The 19,908-nt window shown below is 45.8% G+C and overlaps 1 protein-coding gene and 1 long non-coding RNA gene across 9 annotated transcripts in view; one reads left to right on the plus strand and one right to left on the minus strand.

Annotated features, from left to right (window-relative positions):
• PALD1 (phosphatase domain containing paladin 1) overlaps positions 1-19,908 on the minus strand; it is a 207,572-nt gene that overhangs the window by 148,491 nt on the left and 39,173 nt on the right. For 4 of the 8 annotated variants that reach the window (XM_006122783.4, XM_075934977.2, XM_089780130.1 and 1 more), the window contains one exon: positions 5,668-5,724. The exons of 2 other annotated variants lie outside the window; for them this stretch is intronic. In XM_006122783.4, coding sequence (XP_006122845.2) covers positions 5,668-5,724 — 57 coding nt within the window. Of the gene's footprint in view, positions 1-2,954; positions 2,975-5,430; positions 5,601-5,667; positions 5,725-19,908 lie in introns of those variants that run through there. 2 more of the 8 variants (XM_006122785.5, XM_075934975.2) reach the window with 2 other exon arrangements.
• Positions 1-19,908, plus strand: part of LOC112545731 (uncharacterized) — a 72,451-nt gene that overhangs the window by 41,960 nt on the left and 10,583 nt on the right. The window lies entirely within an intron of this gene.

The following is a 19,908-nucleotide window of genomic DNA, read 5'->3' on the forward strand; positions in this document are numbered from 1 at the left end:
CCATTTTCTTCAGCAGGCAAAACAAAAAAAACCCCTAAAAATCCCAAATCAGCATCTCTTTTCTCTACCCCTAGAAACAGAATGACAAGGTAATTTTCTGCCAAGTCTACATTTCAGACTCATTTGTTTCCCCTGCCTCCCAACTGTCCAGTGCCACAGTTATTCAAACATCTTGAATTTACATTCCACCAGAGTAGGGAATTTGGCGAGTATTCAAAGACAAACTTAACAAAAGGACTAAATATAGACAGTGTGTCTTTTGGGGAGGAGGAAGAGCCCCACAGCTGCAGGATGCATCTGTCTAGGACTGCACTAATTAAAAGGAAGTATATACTCGCCTGGCTTTCTCATTGTGAGCTTGAGGAATCAACACAAGTCTGTCTCTGTTCTTTCTCCTGTCCCCTCCTCTCTTCTCCCTCCCCCCCCCCCCCCAATTTCTCTCCCTCTCACTTTTCTTGTGGTAAAATTCTTTCCAAACTATTTCCTCTGACTAACTCTACATGAAGATCCATCCAAATTCTTACCTTGCAGGCAGGGCTGGATTTAGGGGCAGATGATCCAGGCAATCACTTCAGGTAAAGTGCTGTAACGTATTTAAAAGTTTAACAAATTGGGGGGGGGGGGGGAATGTGTTGCATTTGGGGCACTATTTGGTCTAGGTCTAGGACTAGCCCTGACTCTTCCCACCTTTCTTCACCCCAAGTTCTCTCTCTGGAGATCTTTCTAGCAAGGGAAGAGACGCATACAAGCATTCACAGGCCCTTGTCAATCCCATCATGCTTCAGCCAAAGGCACTCTTGTGAATAACAGCCAACATTTAGTAGGACTTGCTTTTCCCTTTGATATTTTCATGCCTTCTGCTCCTTGTTTCCTGCCGCCTTCCTTTTTTTCCCCTTCCTCCCTCTCCCTTCTCCCCTATTTATTTTGGGTCTGCACATCCTAAACTCAAAACTCCGGTCATCTGAAGAAGTGGGCTGTGCCCAGGAAACCTCATGATACCATCTACCTGTTTTGTTAGTTATAACGTGCTACCAGACCATTTGTTGTTTTTTTAAAAGTTTATTCTGTACAGACTAACTAGGCTACCCCCTGAAGCTTTTAATTGTCATATACATCTACAGATAAAAAGGGAAATCCTGCTCACCTAAACTCATGGGATTAGTCCCCCACAAGTAACTATGACTACTGATGAGTGAGTATTGTGAGCAGGATGCATGGAGTGAGAGGGTGCAGCAGGCAGGTCACTCCACTCCAGGTAAAACAAGGGTTAAACACAACCCTGGGAAAAGGCTGGAACTGTGAAGCAAAGAGCTGAGGCAATTAAGGCCCAGCTGGGGCAGTTGTATAATAGAGTTCCTGGAGGAGGAGGAGAACATACACTCTTGCTCCAGCTGGGGAACAGGAAGGATTTGAGTAAGCTAGAGAGCAGGTACCTGAGACAGCAGGGATGTGGAAGAGCAGCCAGAGCTGGGTAGCTCTATCCAGGCAAACTCCCAGGCTGAGGCCTCACTCTCAAGGCCTGAGGGGTACTAGGGAGACTGGCAGGAGAAGGCAGTAGGTCCACCCACTGACCAATGATGAGTGGCCATTTCAGACTGCAGTTTGCCCCTGAGGCAGGTGCTAGAGGAAGACTTTGCCCTGAGGCAAAGAGGATATAGGATTTTGGGGCTCCCTGGCAGGGGAGGACCCCAGTGTGCATGGGTGCTGCCACAGGGCAGTACCCTAAAAGAAGGACACTATCTGACTAGTGGTGGAGAATGAACAAGAAAGGTAACTGAGGTCAGGGGACCCGCTAACAGATGCTGCTCTTGGGCTGAAGAGCTAATTCCTGAGCGCCCAGCAGGAGGTGCTGTGCCAGTGATTGCATGGTCCCTTACAGAGGGGAACAAAGTCTTCATACAAAAGAGACCTGCTTAAAAGTGTTATGCCAGGGCTGGATTCTGACACATCTCAAGGGCTTTGTCTAAGACTATTTGACTGTGCCAGCTATCTTAAAATTCATACCACAGAACAATTCTACAGAAAGTCGAGTACCATCTCACCTCCAGGACCCCAGATAAATTTAAATAGACATTCTCAACTAGGAAAAATAAATCACATTTCTGCTTGGAAGTGCTGGGTCTACAGAAGACACAAACAACAGATTTTAAATTCAGAAACAAAACAGAACCCTTTTTGTTTGTTTACTTTGTGCATTTGACAGCATGACTCCCCTGTATATAGTCAGTTTCTCCTTTACTGAAAGCTCTCAAACATCAGCAGAAAAATCTTTAACAAAACTGTATATTAATTATTTTTTAAAAGATTCTAAATATGAGAACATCCTCTTTAGAGAACACTCCATAATTTATTAGGTTTTTTTTTTTAAATAGGACTATGCAGCGTCCCAATGCACAGACATGGTATGGGTAGTTTAATTTATTTTCCCTGGAACAGAGATGTAATCAACTGGTGGAGTTGAGAACAAGACATGTTCTTGGTTCACTACTGAGGCCACTACCTATGTCTAAAGATAAAAATTCAACAGTGGTAAGTCTCCGTATGTTTTATACAGTAGCCCATTTTCATCTAATGGAATAACCAAAATATAATTATGAATCCTGCAGTCAGCATCACAGGCATACGTTTCCCAAGATTTACGTCATATGCAGCCAATGAAATACAGAACTTTTAAGACTTTATTCTGAATGGTTGGATAGCCTCCCAAAACAACCAGGAACAGTCTATCAGTTAATGGACATTTTTGACCAAATATTTTAAACTCATCTACCAACAGATGTACTGTAGCAAGTCTTTATACCCTTAGTAAATGGAATCCTCACAAGGGAATAGTCAGCATTGCTTATAATTGTTATTTATAACAAATTGCTTGGAGAACTTCAGGTAAAAATACCCCCTGCATTTTATTTACAGTGCACCTCTCAATCATCTTTAAACATTATGCTGCCACATACCAACAGTAGGATGCACCCCTCAACTTCTGAAGCAAGGATGAGCAAGCTCTCTCATGCCTATAACTCTCTTCTCTCCCCTCCCCCCACATTTGTCTCTCCCGGCCTCCTCATTTGTGCTTCCTACTCCTTCTGTACCATCTAGATTAATAAATTAGTCAGTCTTCCAACTCCCCCAGCTCACCCTATACTAACTTGGGAGCAGTTCCCACAGTCAAGTGTGCTCTGGTGCAATTAATTGGAGTTGATCAAGCTACTGGCTCAGCTGCTGTTGCCCTGCAGTCTGTCACAGATCTCAATGCTCATTTACTCAATCTGGGATTGGTCCAAAACACCACAATGGTGAGGACTGCAGAATTCTAATAAACAAACAAATGCCCCCCCCCCCCCATAGCATTGTGTACTGAATCATACAAAGCAGCATTACCTCTTTATTCCTACTCCAGTGACTTAATGCCTGGTCTGTACCATGCATCAAGCACTAGTCTGACCCACTGGGATTTCATTAGCTTTTTTCCTGTTATTTCTTAAAACCAGCTCCCAGTCCTTAACTGCAGAAGTCTCAGCTCCTGCACACAGCAGTGCCAATGCACTTCTTTCTTAATCTACAACACACAAGATCTATTTTCCTCCCACTTTTCTCCAGAGCAGAGACTAGCAGTATGCATTAATGTAAGGATGAGCAAGTATGCCACCTTGCCAGCACCCTTATTACAGAGCAGCTGCAGCTGCTTTAAACAGCAGGCTGCTAATTGCCCTGCTTGCTGGGCAGGGAGGAGAAAGTTTCACATGTTGTCCCCACCCCTTAGCAAAATCCCCCAGCTACCATTGCCCAATTTCCCGCCAATAGGAGTTGAGAAGTTTTGCTGAAGGCAGGGGCAACAAATGAAGCCTCCTTACTACTTTCCCTTCCTTACCCACACCTGGAGCAGAGCCATGTGGAGTAGCTCACAGGCATGGAGCCTGTCTCAGGTTCATGCAGAGCTGCTGGCTGGGTAAGCACCTCCCAGCCACAGCCTGCCTCTGGCACCCCACCTCCTCTGTCCCAGGTGATGACCCAAAAACTCTGTATTCCCTCTCCCCACTTCCTCCAGGTCACAACTCCCTCCCAGATCCTGTACGCCCTCCCACAGTGCTCCCTCAGGCCAGAATCTTCTCCTGCACCCAAAACCCATCCTGGACCCCAAGCTTCTTCCCCAGCTGATAACCCTTTCCTACACCCAAACTCCTCTCGTACCTCTCACTCCCTCCTGCACTAGGGATGTATCGGTTAATTGATTGAGTAACCTCATGAATTCTTATCGGTTAGTCGACTATTCTATAGTCCCTGGGGGCATGGCCAGTAGGCTATGCACTCTGGCCTCACTCCTGGAGAGCCCCCTGCCACTCTGTGCTGCTGCCTCTGTATCAGAGGCAGCAGTGCAGAGTGCTAAGTGGGAGCTGGTCAGCGAGGGGAGCCAGTTTACAACCCAGCTCTCCTTGCGGACTGGCTGCCGGTCACCCTGTGCTGCTGCCTCTGATAAAGAGGCAGCAGTGCAGGGTGGCAGCAGCCCATGTCGGGGGGGGGGGGGGGAATCTGAGCTCCTGGACCCAGCACAAGCCAGAACTGAGCCGGACTGCGTGCCTGCCTGGCTCCTAATACACTTTAAATGCAGAACCACAGGAGGGGTATGTCGTGGACCTGGCATGAGCCAGGACTGAGCCAGGCAGCTGGTCAGCCTGCTAAAAAATTTACTGGCAAGGGAAGGTGGAAGGAAATGCGTGTAGTCTATAGCATTAACCTATAAGCTCTTGCTTTCCGGTTAGTCGACTACATTAATACATCCCTATCTTGCACCCCAGTCCTTTATTCTAAACTCCTTTCTACACCCAACTTGCCATCTCAGCTCCCACACTGTCTCCACAGAAAAGCAGCTCTTGACCACTTACCAAAATCTTGGAGTGCCCCCCCCCCCCCATTAAAAATGTATTGCCCACTGCTGCATTAATGTGAGTCAAGGATGTGGATGAAACTGCAAGTTTCCTTTTTCCATCTGTGACACTTCCCAACCTGGAAGCACAGCTCTTTCCCAAACTCTGTGCAGCAATAAGTAGAATCTCAGCATTATGGACACCTCAAGAATGCAAGTTCTCCATAATTCTGAAATGTTCGTAACACTGAACAAGACATAGTTTGGGCTCCAGATTCAGTGGCTGACACTCTAGGCCAGGATTCAGAAGCAACTGAGCTCCCTGTTCAGTCTGGGGAGTGAGGCATGTCCAACCAGTGCGGAGCTGCATCCTCTCCTGGAAGCTGAACAGCCGCCAACACTGCTCTTGCTCTGATGTCTTTGTCTGCCTTGGGCTGGCAGCCCAACATCTGGCTCTAAATAGCTGCCCCATGAATGGAGTGGAGTGGAGTGGAGTGGGGTGATGTGAGCACAAGCAACCCAGATTTGCCAGTCTTTAAGATGCAATACAGGTAGAGGACAGAGCTTACTGTGTCTGCATCTCTCTGCTGCTGCTGCCCAGTTGGTTACTTCTGGTTTCACAAAGTGTCTGGTTGACCAGTCAGTCCATAACTCTGGTGTTCATTATCTTTGAGATTCTACCAAATTCTAATTCTGCGCAGCGTCACTTATAGTTTGATCCTGCAAGGTGCTGAACGTTTCTGGGCCCCATGCAGCAGAGCAAATAAGCACCAGTAGTCCCCACAGAAGTCAACAGGGCTACTCACATGTTTAAGGGAATAAAGGCAGGAGTGGTCAGCACCTCACATGATGAAGCCTTTAATCTGTTTAGGAATAGAAAAGATTGTTCAAAGTTTTGTGGCATACAGCTTGACTTGAAGTATTTGGAGGGAAATAGAAAAACGGTTTACATAATCCACTCTAATTGTCTTATTAATGATAATATACAATAACACATAGTACTTTGGTGTTGTATGTTTCCACTGTGCTCTATAAGCACTGACCAGTTAATCCACACATCACCTAAAGTAGGTAAAGAATCATCTCTGTTTACAGATAAAGACCACCAGATTATGTGCCTTGCTCAAAAATGCAGAGTTGGGCCCAAATCTTACAAGAATTGAATTGAAAGACTGATTCCTAAATGAGCAGTAGAATTGGACTAGAAACAAATTCTTCATTATTTTTCAACAAACTTAGGAAAAACATTTTAATCTTGTTAAAATGTAATTAATGAAAATGAATCTAGTTGGATTGACATTTAAGTACTCAATCTCCCCCCCCCCCCCGCCCATATCACTGTCCTAGAATAAACTTGAAAGTATCAAGTTGTATCATATACATGTACAATACCAGCAAAATAAAAATTAAAAATGATGTATTTTTTAAAAACTCAGGTTTCTTGACTCCTACTTTATGCTAAACCATGCTGGTGGGATGATAAACCCTGAACATTTATATTTCCCTATACTCACAAGAACATTAGTAAAAATCAAAGGCTTAATTTGCATACCAGCATTTCATTAAAAGCTCTGAAAATTAGACAACAAATGGATGGAAACTCTCTGTCTCTCCCAGTATTTTTAATTTTAATTTAAGATAAAAAACAAAACACAAGAAGCCCTCGTTCAAATTTACTCCAATGCCCCTTTAGTCCACTCTGGCCGTAGTAGATGAAAATCAGGCTCACAGTTTGCAATGCATGTAACTACAAATAAATAAATACCCAAGCAGGAAGTGCTGGCCTACCTTGACAGGAAGTGATCACACAAATGGACAAAGACATTTTCCCTCAGAGGGCAATATGGTAACTGAGAGGCACACATCTGCTTGTGAACTGGGCCACTGGAATAACGGGGATGGGAAGCATGTGGCAGTAAAAACGGAAATATGTTATTGTGTAAGACAGTAGCAGTCAGAGGACTGAACCTGGAAGGAAGTGACTTAATCAAGCATTCTGTCCTCTGTTATTTCCCACTTAACATCCTGTGCATCCTATGCATGCCTCTTTAACCCTGTTTCACAAAGCAACCGCCTCTTAAAAAAACGACAGTATATCTTCATTCCAGCAGAGGGGATTTGGATGGCTCCTTATCTTTGCATTCCCAGCCATCACATTGTACTTCTTGTTTTGAACAGTGATTAAGCAAACAGCTTGAAAACATAAGGTAGGATAAAATGGCGACAGGGAGAGGGACATAAAAACGGCAGGCTCCTGCTCTCTTTAATTACAGCTATTAAAGATTGCTAGAACTGCTCCCTTCATATACTACAAAACCCTAAAATGCACCCAGAGCTGCTATCTTGTGCATTATATTCCTCCCATGTCACTCTAAATAATGATCCTTTAGTGGACATGCTGCCCTCTTCTTTCTCTACATATGGTATCAGCCCAGTTTCTAAAGGATTGATGGCCGCATTAGAAAAGATCACCTTAGTAACTATCAACTGGCACTTTAGGATGGCAACTAGAGATGTAAATAACTAATCAACTATCCGATAAGCAAATGCTTATTGGATAGTCGACACCCTAGTTGGATAGTTGCTCTCCCCCCCTTGCTGCCTCTATAAGAAAGAGGCAACAAGGGGTGGGGGAAGAGGATGGGGTGCTTCAAAGCAGCAGTGCCATGTGGAGCCTTGGGCCAGACCCTAAGTCCCGCATGGTGCTGCCGCTTTGAAATGCCGTGTGGAGATTGAACTGACGGTCAATCCCTGGGCCAATGAGAGGCGACATACCTGGGATACATGGTAGGAAAAGGGAGGATGCGGCCGTTGATCGATAAAAGTGCAGGCCTTCCAGGACTACCCCACACCTACTGCGAAGCGGCAGGTGTGACAGTTTCTGGAGCTAATGGGGTATTATCACCGGTTTATCCCTAACTTTTCCACCATAACTGCCCCACTGACTGACGTGGCCAAGAATCAACAACCCCGAAAGGTGGAGTGGTCAGGAATGCAAGATGGCATTTCAAACCCTATGGGACCAGCTAACACAGGAGCCTGTCCTTGCCCAGCCCGACTTCACGAAGCTCTTCATCCTGCAGACACATGCCTACAAGGTGGACTTGGGGGCTGTGTTGGCCCAGGAGGCAGACGAAGCAGAACACCCTATTCTTTACCAAAGCCGCAAGCTATTCCCCCGCGAGACCAGATACTCCACAATAGAAAGGGAGTTGGCAGTGAAATGGGCCATTGAGGCCCTTAGGTATTACCTGTTGGGCAGTTCTTTTACTTTGGCAACAGACCACACCCCACTTAAGTGGCTACAAACAGTGAAAGACTCCAACGCACGAATTATGTGCTGGTATTTGTCCCTGCAGCTATATTTGTTTCAAGTGATGCACCAGCCAGGGAAAGTGCATGCGAATGCCCACTTCTTTTCCTGCCACACTCCTGACAGGGGGGAGGAGGAACAACCTGGGGAACCTCCAAGGGGAAAGGTGTGACAGGGTGTACCAACCCTGCACTGGCCAAGGGGGTGGAGGAGAGGCTTATTGGGTGGAGCAGGTCCCTCCCCCATGACCCTGCTAAGCATGCTCACGCTATAGACCTAGTATAAAGGCCAGAGAAGCTGGTTAGTTGGGTCTGGCCACCCGGGGGGGAGGGAGGGAAACTGCTCTTGCCCTAATCCAGGAGCAGCAGCCAGAGGGAGCAGCAGCCTGACACCAAACCATACCCTACACCACTGGAGAGGGGTAGGAAGTAGCCTAAGGTCAGGAAGCCAGAAGGCAACCCAGTGAGCTTGGTGTGTTTTGGAGGAATTCCCCGCTGAGCTGGTGGTTGGGAATGTGCCCACCACCAACATGGCCCTGGGCTGGGGCCTGGTGGAAAAGGTGGGCCCGAGCCCTCCCACCCCCACCCCTGTGATCTCAAGGAAGGGGAAGCACCAACTATTATATGGACTAGACTGCTGGGGCCTGATCCAGAGTGACTAGGCCGCCGGGGCCCGACTGCCCTGAGAGAAGGAGATATTGCCTGGGCCATAGGCCCGGACTGCCCCTGAGACTGGGGCTGGATGGTAGACTAAGCCACCAGGGACCACTGGTGAGAGGGTCAGTGTGTGGGGTGTCACCCCTCGGAAGAGGCATAGGGCGGGAGGCCCCATCACAGGCGCCCTATTGGCTAACTGAATAGTTGATGTAAATTGCATCAACTATTCGATTAGCCCATTAATCTCAATTTAACATCCCTAATGGCAACGTCTGCCAACAGTCTGAAAAATTAATGAAAACAGTGAATTCTCCTATAGCGACTCAATGTAATCCCTCCACGTTAGGACTGATGTACACTGATAGGAAGGTGTAAAAAGGCACTGTCTTACTGTAGTTGTTCTGTGGCTAAGGTTCACAAACCTATAAGTTTGGCTCCTTTCACCAGCACTAACTTCTCAACTTTAACCATTTAAATCATGACAGAAATCTCCAGGAACATTATAGCAGTGGCAATAAGCGTAGTAAAAGTGGAGAAGGAAGGGGACAGAACAGTAAGCATGCAGTCCTTGAGAGAAAAAACAGGAAGATGGAAAGGATTTTTTTTCTAAGTCACTGCAGTAACCCTTGATAGCTGTTGAATTAAGGCAGATACTAGCCAAGAGACATCACAAGCAGCAGGACAGCTTCACAACTCTTCCAGCTTCTCTAGGACTGTTTGTTACCATATCACTTCCAACTGGAATAATTCAGGTCTGTGAGTATTTCCTACATAGAACATTTGGCGCTTTGCTTGATTTGAAGTTAATTTAAGATTCTGGGAAGCAGAGCCCATTATTTGTGTACAGAAAAAATTATACTAGCTTAAGTTCCTGCAGATCACCCCAATGCTGGCCTTCTAGGCACCCTGACATTACAAATCCTGAGTTTCCTTCCCACCACAGTTTTCTCAACCTGGAATGACACAAACCTTAATATTTCCAAGAATCTCTTGAGCAAAGAAGCCTTATTGAGCTGTGCTATATGATTGTTTTGTAACATGCAACAAGTAGGCCAGGATGAGTCCAGACTAGCAATTTCATTCTCTCGTGATTTAAGTTAGAAGATGACTCAGGTCTGCAAATGAAGCTCAAGTTGGTTACTTGTTTCTTCAGTTCCTGGCCACCTAAGGTAAAAAGCTGGAGAAGTCATTGTGCTGACCTGTGGATACCCAGCCACACTTCAATATCATCCAAAGCACAGAAAGATTAAAGCCCTTCAAAAACCTGTGAGGAGGACTCTAGAATCGGTGCTATGATCAGGCACACAAATACATAAACAAACAAACAATGGGATCTTCTTTACATCCTGAGTTTCCACTGCGGACAGAGAGCACAATAATGGAAAGTTAGGGTCACACTGGCATGTTTGTGGCCACAGGAGAGGTGTTTGCCCATTAGACAGGCCTGGCACTTTTGGCAGCAGTAACATGGCTAGTACAGAGACTGAGTTGCCTTTCAAAACGTACTCTTTCCCCAGAGAAAGTGCATCAGATATTCTCAGTCACTAGCTGGCCAGTGAAAGTTCAGTTACCTGCCCAGCACAAGATCATGGAGTTTTCCTTTTTGAAATTTACCCTACCCAGCACAAGGGCATGTGGACTGTGTATCTGAAAACAGACTAGAAAAAGTCATTTATATGTCAGCTGCTAGCAACCAAGCTATGCATCTTATTTTCCCCAGGATAAACAGCGCCTCCCAGTTCTTGACTAAATTCAAGCAGATATGGTAGGAACCATCCATAATGAGCATATATAGGAACAGAAATTCCTTTATGTTAAATAATCTTGAAAGGAAACATTTCACTCTATTTCAAAAAGTCAGGGAAATAAGGTAGTGGGGGCTGGCAATTTTGAAACACAACTAAAAGGAAATACTTAATCTATGACAAAGGAGCTACAAGTTGACCCTCTCAAATGAGGGACTCTCTGGTCAGACAGATATTGCTGGACCAAAGAGCCCTGGCAGCAGATGGGCCGGCCCCAGGAAACTCCAGCCCCGAGAAGCTTCGGTGGCAGTGGGGCTGGCAGCAGGTCAGGGAGTCCCACAGCCCTGAGGGGAGTCCGGAGAGCTGAGCCAGTGGCTAGCAGGGGAGCACTGACCTCCTCTGGTCCATAAGAACAGCTATACTGGGTAAGGCCAATGGTCTATCCAGCCCAGTATCCTGTCTGCTGACAGTGGCCAATACCAGAAGCCCCAGAGGGAGGGAACACTACAGGTAATCTTCCTGTGATTCCTCCCATCACCCACCTCCAGAGAAACAGAGGCTAGGGACACCATTCCTACCCATCCTGGCCAATAGCTATTGATGGACCTAACCTCTATCAATCTATCTAGCTCTTTTTTTAACCCTGTTATAGTCCTAGTCTTCACCTCATCCTCTGGCAAGGAGTTCCAGAGATTGACTCTGCATTGAGTGAAGAAAAGCTTCCTTTTGTTTGTTTTAAACCTGCTGCCTATTAATTTAATTTGGTCCAGCAAACTCCCTTGTTCGAAACCGCTTAGATCCCCTGGGTGTATTTATGCCTTTCAGAAATCAACACTACAATGGCCAGCATCTCTTACAATGATAAGAACATTCTCCAGCACCCCCAAAAGGATTTTTGTATCTGAGCATTCATCTGTCTACAATTTTATAAAGAGAAATGCAGGCTGCACTGCAGTGTTCATCTTCATTTCTATTCCACTGAAATGTTCCTCAGGGGTTGGAGAAGCTTGAATATTCCTGAATGGCTCAGTTTCAGGCATCGAGAGAGGCTTCAATCTGCCCTTCTTGAAAACAACTGACAAACACAGTAGCTCAAACTAAAAAATGCAGTAGATTCAATTTTAGGCCATTTTTCTGAAGTGCTCTAGACAACACAGCAGGAAAAGCACCATGCAAAAGAACACGATAAGACCAGTTCCCTAGAGAGATGGTGTTATAACTAAAGTGTCCACTGAACAGGTTGTTTATAATTCAGTGTCCAACTGAATTAACTAGAAAGGAGGTAGGGGAAAAGGAACAATACAGCTCTCTTTGAACTAGGCATTTTATTTTCAGAAGAAACACTGAATATACATGTCTGCCAGCCCAGCACTTATCTAAATATACTTGTTTGAGAATGCGGTAATTCATTTGTTAATCATTTGAAACTGCTGATAGCATCATGGCAAAGAGGAGTGATGCCCAAGTCAGCCAAAACTGACTATGCCAAACAGTAATCTGTTAAAAAACCCACCACTACTCCACACCTTTCTCCTCTCCTCCCCATATGTTGCTGCAACTGTCTCTAGCCTTTTCTCAGGTAATGGAGAAGGTTCCTTGCATTCTCCCTCCCCATGCGGGGGTTGGGGTGGTTGCTATTATTTGTATTACAGTATCACCAGGACGTTCCAGAATTGGAGCCCCACTGTTTAAATATAAATATATATTATAAATATACATATAACTCTATAAATATACAGTGGGGCAGCCCTTGCCTCAGAACTTACACCCAAAACAGACCAAACGGATAGGAGGAGGAACACAGGCCAGAGAGAAGGGACTTGCCCAACAATTCAGGGGCAGATCTGGGACTAGAACCCAGACCTCCTGACTGCTAACTACACTAACAACTCCCAGCATGTGCACTGACTACCATAGTAGAAGCAACTGAGTGCGCTAATATGTTAATTTAAAAAGCTGCCAACGTAGTAAAATTGAGGTTTATACACAAGGCTATCAGTCCTTCATGAGTAGCAAAGATACTTCCTTCTATCTTCTGCACAGCACTTCCAGGCTCTGCCAGCCCAGCACACCTAAAACCAGAACTCAGACTCAAGCCACCGGCATGTCACCTCAAAAGCTCACAATCTAAGCTAGGTCTGCTCCATCTCAAAATTGGGTTTGTGGATTCATTAATATTTAATCTATTGGTTAAGAAATGGATTCACACAAACCACTTTAATGATTACATTATACCTTGATACCCTACCTCCACTTAATGAGCTGGTTATTCAACAGAGACAGCTACAGATGAAGACTAGGAATGTCATTGTGTAGATCAGTGTTTCTCAACTTTTTTTTAAATCAAATATCCCCCCTCCTTTTTTTTTTTAAAGTACCCCCAGTACCTACAGTTTTCAGACACACACAATTTTTTTTCTACCATTGCAACACATTTGTTTGAGCAACTTAATTGTACCAGGGCAGGCGATGAAATTTTTCCAGTGTTAAAAAGTACAAAAATAATAAAATGCTGTAAACTTAAAACAAAAATTCAGTTTTCTCCAAATTTCAGTTGTGTTGACGTAACCCCCAGACTTCTCTCAAGTACCCCTAAGAGTACTCGTACCACTGATTGAGAAACACTGGTGTAGATGACTACACAATTGATCTATTAGCCTAGGCTTACTGGTTAAATCTTGTCAACTACATGCATTCTTCCCCCCACTTTCTACCTCTGTATCAGAGGCACCAAGGGGAGGGTGGGAGCTGGTGCCCAGGAGGTAGCTTAAAAGCCGGCTGCCCACGAGCACCAGATCCACCTGCCTCTCCACACGCCTGTGTTGCTGCCTCTGATCATCAACAGCATGGAGGGCGACAGGGACAGGCTGGAGCTGATAGGCATGGGGAGCCAGCTTTAAAGCCAGCACCATGTGCATATAGGCTCCGATGGACCCCCCCGCACCACCTCCTCCCGCTGCCTCCTACAGATGGAGGGCAGCTGCTGCAGACAGAGGCTGTTCTGGAGCAGCTGCCCCTATTCGCAGGTGGTCTGAGCGCCCCACATCAGAGGCTGCTTGAACCCCCTGCGAACCTGTATCAGAGGTAGCAGCTTGGGGTGGCAAACAGCCAGTCTATGCGGGGAGCTGGTTTTTAAACTGGCTCCCCTCGCAGACCAGCTCCACCTAACACCCCCCACAGCACAGGATAGCAGGGGCTCCCTGAGATGATGCCAGGAGTACACTGGTTGCCTGCCCCCATCCCCGGAGACCATCTAATAGCCATGTAACCACTAAAATTTCATGTGGTTACATGACCAATTACATGATATCTAACATCCCTAATAAACACACTGACCAAATAACACCTAATGCCAGCATAAGGAGTGTTTGAAAAACTAAACACAAAAGATATATAAAAATAAAATGAAAGCTATTTAATATTAATTATTTTTATTAAAAAAAATTACCCTGCCCCTTTATTTAGAATATTCCAGGCAGCTTACAAAATATTTAAAACACACTACATAGAAAATTAAAATACAAGACTCCATAAAATACAAGGGGGACATAAAACCCGCTAAGACATCAAGAGGAGGGACGGGGACACACACACACACACACACACACACACACACACCTTTCCCCCCCCCCAAGGTCCTGTATTGTTTTATTCTGACTTCATTGTACTTAAATACATTGGATGCAGATTACATTTTTCTCTGTATTTATTAGTATTTCAAATACCATGGAAAGTGAACGGCAAACAGTTTAGATTTTAAAATATCTTTTCTTTTTGTATCTTTATCAAGTGCCTGCATGCCCGCTAAAATGTTGTCCTGCAAGTTCTAGCAGCAACACTTACAAGATTTCACAGATACCTTTCCATCTCTGACAGCAGAGAATTCTTAACGAACGATTGTTTTTCCAATGTCTTGAGTGGCTGAAGCATAACAGCACTCCAGAACAGATGTGCTACACCTAGATTTCAGCTCTCCATGGACTAACATATATAGGCCCTGTACTTTAAGAGAAAGCCAACAACTAAGGATGTCAGCATGTAGAGGACTATATGATTAACCGATAAACCTGGGCTTATCAATTAAGCTTGTCGACTACACACATTTCCTACCCCCTTTCCCCACCCCTCCCCCCGCTCCCCCACTTGCTGCCTCTGGCAGCAAGGGAGGGAGAAAACAGGAACCAGTGCCCGGGAGGAGCTAGCTTAAAAGCAGGCTCTCCACAAGCACTAGATCTGCCTCCCCCGCATCCACACTTGCTGCCTCTGATAGAAAGGGAGCAGAATGGAGGGTGAAGGGGGTAGGCTGCAGCCAATACACATGGAGAGACGGCTTTCAAGCCAGCTCCTCGTGCATATCGGCTCCTATGGATCCTCCTGTCCCCCCTTGCTGCCTCCTACAGAGGCAGTGGAGAGGTGGGGGAGCAGGGGAGGTGGCTCCATGAGATGCAGAGCAGCCTTTGTCCGAGGGGAGCTCAGGCCCGCTGCAGACAGAGGCTGCTTCATAGCAGCTTCCCCTGCACCCCGTGCTGCTGCCTCTGTCCATGGGGAGCTCAGACCCTGTATCAGAGGTAGGAGCGTGGGCCAGCAGGCAGCCAGTCTGCACGGAGAGTTAGTTTTTAAACTGGCTCCCCTTGCGGATTGGCTCCCGCCTGGCACCCCACAGTGGTGCCTTGGATGCACAGGCAACAGCATGAGGTGGCAGGGGCCTCCCGGAAGTGGAGCCAGAAGCACACTGACTGCCGGCCCCGCCTGCAGGGACTATTGAATAGTTATGCAACCACTAAAACTTCATGCAGTTACACGACTATTCAATTACACGATAGCTAACATCCCTAACAACAACAACAAGGAAGTCAGATGAATTGAAAGAAAACACAACTTATACTGCTGTATCCCTAAGAACATCCCAAGAGGGAAAGGGGCTCCCTGATATCTGGTCGTGTCACGTGGCCTGACCAGTTCACTGTTCCACAAGTACATAATATCATAAGCTTTATTTCAAAAAGGTATCTTGTAAAATATCAGTGGAACGCTAACAGCATACAGTTTGTTAATATTATGTGGTGTGTATACAGTAGGCAAATATGAAGTTACAAACATATTGGGAATTATGCTACCCAATGTGTCTGATAGGCAAAACTAGTTACCCCACCCAGCACAAAGGCATGATTCTGCCACTGACAAGGTACATTAAGAGGAGAAAATGGGAGTTCAATTTATACATAAGATAAACAGGACTATCAAGTTAATAAGGGAAGGAGGTAAACATCCAGTGTCACAGCAGAGGAAGATATTGCAGGAAACACAACAATTTGCCTTTTCGCAGACCCTAGTGGGAGAAGAAATCAGCATGGAGCTTCCTTCACCACAATACTCGTAAGCTGCCTTTCAGGGAGCTCGAACAAACTTTACTTTGTAGAGTAACTGTCAAAAGAATCCATTTCAAAAGTTGACTAAACCAGTGGTTCTCAACCGGAGTACATATTCTTCTTGGGGTATGCAGAAGTCTTCCAGGGGATACATCTAGACATTTACTTAATTTTACAACACACCACATAAAATGCACTAGCAAAGTCCATACAAACTAAAATTTCATACCAATAACAAGTCATTTTTAGTGTTCTATACACTATATAGAGAAATGTAAGCACAATATTTATATTCCAACTGATTTTACAATTGACAAAAATTAGAAAGGAAGCAATTTCTCAGTAAAAACATGCTGTGACATTTTCGTATTTTTATGTCTAATTGTGTAAGCAAATCATTTTAAGGGACATTAAATTTGGAGATTCAGAGAATAAAATCAGGTTCCGTGACAGGGATACAATAGTCTGGAAAGCTTGCCTAACTATAAATGAAAGGCGTGAAGAACCCCAAGTTCTCTTTCACCTAAGACAACAAAGGAACTGAGCACTTTGGACTTTGTGGGAGATCCAGACCAGCGGGGTTGGTCAGCCGTCCTGATGAAAATAAGAGTGGTAAAATAAACTACCTCAAACAAAAGCTGCAGCTTGTTTGGTTAAGTCTTAGTGCCTAGAAAGTGTTTTTTTACTGTTATTTGCTTGTAAACATTTCTAACTCTATCTTGCAACACTTGGGATGTTCAGGGAAGGCAGTGACAACCCCTCACTAGTCTGGACTGCACCTCAGAACATGTCAGCTGCCTTAATTTTGTGACGCTTGGGCCAGGAATATATTTCCTGTGGAGTATAGAGAAAGCATGTTCAATGCAGGCAAGGAAAATGGGGTTTTGCTAAATTCTATTTAGTTTCTTCATATCCATTGCACCTATGTGTCTAGTTTGTCTACCTGTTATGCTGTCAAATGTGTGAACTGAAACAGTTTTGTCTGTATGTGCAATGCCTCAAACAAGGCCTTGATTGGAGTGCCTAGGTGCTACCAGGATGTATTTAAATAAATAAATAAGTAAATAATGGATCTTGGGTTCAGTGACTCTTGGGCTGTGTCTGTGCAGGAACAGACAAGACCCACAATTCAACACCAGTGCAGTTCCAGTGGGGTAGTAGTGGCAGAGGGCTCAGTCAGTCACATTTTATTACTGTATTCTCAGCCTACTCTAAGCAGAACAGTTTGTTGTTAAGCCAACACTGTCTTCTGACAGTGACTTGACCTTCTGTAAAGCCAGGCTGCCATCATTCACAGGCAAAGACATGTTTTTGCATTGCATGGATTTCTCTTCGCTCTGAAGACAAGATTTACTAGATTTAGAATGGCTTGGCTACCTCTGTGGTGATAAATCTTTTCCTGGGAGAAAGAACAGTGAATTTCAGCCATTCTCTGAGGTTCTAAAATTGTTGTAGAAGATTTGGGCTGTCAGCTACATAATTTGGGGGGTCATGCTAATCAGGGCTGGCATAATCTAGAAGAAGGACACTGGGACCTTCATTGGTATAAACTGTCAATGCCTTCCTTTAAGCGGACCAAGTACTAGCCCCACATAAGCAAGCGAATGGTAGTCCCACGCTCAAGAAATCACCTCTTGATGCTGACAAAAATCAATGGTCATCAGCCTGATTCTAGTCTTTTTGTTTTGAGAGGGCTGGACTGAGCCAGTTCCAGCAGGGAAGCAGAGTCATATTTGGGTAGCATCGTTTGTTCCATTCAGAAAGGTCCCAGAGGGCCCTGGCATCTTCCTCACCAGCCCAGAAAATAAAACAACCCTATTGCCATATTCAGATCCCTTTCAGGCTCTTCCCTCAGGACAATTGATCACACTTAACCCCAAATAAAGCTATTCCCCTCACCAGCACAGCCTGCAGAGGCCCAAAGACCTTTTAGTCAATACCCCTCTCTTCTCCAGAGAGTCATAGGAGCCAACCTCCCTTCCACAGTTTTCCTCCTGCCCAGCTGAGCCGTTGGTTTGTCAGAGTTGGAAAGGTATCAGGTGATCATAAAAGCCAACAAGCAGGTGTTACCTGACTCTAGGCCCTCTAGCCCCTAAGGAGGAAGACCACCCATTATATGTTTCATCTGCCCAATGGGCCCTCGTGGAAGATCTACTGATTTATTCTGGCACATCTCTTGTTCAAAGTAACCAAGAAGTTGCCAAGGGAAACAAGTTTTGGCTGCCATGTCCTTGGTGTGCTGGCTCTGTATAGTCTTTCATCAGATCCAGTGGTGTAACTTTGGGGTATGCCAACGCTGCAATGAAAAAACGTGTGGCACACAGTCTCAGAGCCCAAGCCAACTGATTCAGAGTCAAAGAGCTAAAAAATAGCAGTGTTAGACACTGGCTCAGGCCGGAGCCCAGGTTCTAAGATCCTTCCCTGTCTTTCAGGGTCTCAAAGCTCAGGCTCCAGCCCAAGCCTGAATGCCTATAGTTCTATTGTACAGTCAGGCAGCCTGAGCCTCTCAAGCCAGAGTCATCTGACGTGAGCCAGGCAGTAACTATACTGCAGGTCCTTTATTGCAACATAGGTGTACCCTGTGCTTCCTCTGTATCCTTAGCTGTGATTTGGGCTTGTTTCTTTCTTACGGTTCAATGTGAATGAGATATTTCTTCCACCCAGCCAACATCTGGAGAATCAATATTTGGTCTCTCAAACTGCAGCAAATCAACTCCTTGTATTTACCAGGTTCAACATGTAAGGATCCTGCTGGGTCTGTGGCTGCTTTTGGATTTCCAGGAGCCACCACCAGCCAAGAACACATTTTTCCTCTTCATCTTTGACTATAGAGGAGGCCATGACCTCTTATCCTGGATATTGACCTTATCGCAGTTATTCATGCTTTTATCAATTCCAGAACAGATTAATTTAATGCTCTCTACGTGGGAATACACTTAAATCCACTCACACTTCAGCTGACCCTGAAAGTGGCAGCTTGCTTACTTAGTATTTCATACTGAAAAACATGCCACATGTGCTCCACAGTTTGCACTAAAGTGAACATTTTTGGGGGGTGTAATTCAAGATGTAGGTTTTGATTAATATAGTCTGTTTAGTTTTAGTTCTGGCTACATTATACATCATAGGTTGTACCTCCCTTAACTAGGACTCCCTGGTCCAGCAACATCCATCGTGGTCTGTGCCGGACCACGGATGTACCTGGACCACAGAGCCCAGGAACAGGGAGGTCTGGCAGCAGGGCAGGAGCATGTTAGGGGGCACCGGCGACCCAGCGAGTGTGCTGAGGGAATGGGAGGCCCGGCAGGGAGCTTCGGCCCCAGCAGCAGCCAGAGAGCTCTGTCACCAGCCATAGAGCTCTGGCCCCAGCCCTCTGCCCCAGCCGCGGAGCCAGGTGGCTGCTGAGCTCTGCCCCAGCTGTGCAGCTCCAGTCCCAGCCACAGAGCCAGGTGGCTGCGGAGTTCTGCCCTGGCTGTGCAGCTCCAGTCCCGGCCATGGAGCCAGGCGGCTGTACAGCTCTGGCCCCAGCATCAGGTGGCTGCAGAGCTCTGCGCGGGCTGCAGAGGTCCAGCCATGGCACTCCACCTTGGCAGCAGCAGGTCTTGCAGCATCTAGAGAACCCCAGGGGCTGGGGCAGCAGCGAGGACAAACTGGAGCCCTAAACCGGTGGCAGCACAGGCCAGGAGGGGAGAGACCTTCCCTGTTCCAGCAAATCTCCTTGATCGGGACCAGTCAGGTCCCAAGCATGTCGGACCAGTGAGGACCAACCTATACTAACAGTGGAGATCAGCTGGGATTCTCTCCTAGACTTTGAGCTCTAGAGCCTGGAGGAACAGGTTTTTCAGTGCAAGATCCGCAGCTTAGGGATTTGCTTCCCTTGTTCTCACAGAATCTGTGTTCGTTGTAAAATTTGTCTATTCACTCTGGCTTTTGCCTCAGTATAGACTGGAGATAATGCATGTTA

Source organism: Pelodiscus sinensis, chromosome 8, assembly GCF_052426305.1.
Source record: "Pelodiscus sinensis isolate ZL-2025 chromosome 8, ASM5242630v1, whole genome shotgun sequence".
In the NCBI taxonomy this organism is placed as follows: domain Eukaryota; kingdom Metazoa; phylum Chordata; order Testudines; family Trionychidae; genus Pelodiscus; species Pelodiscus sinensis.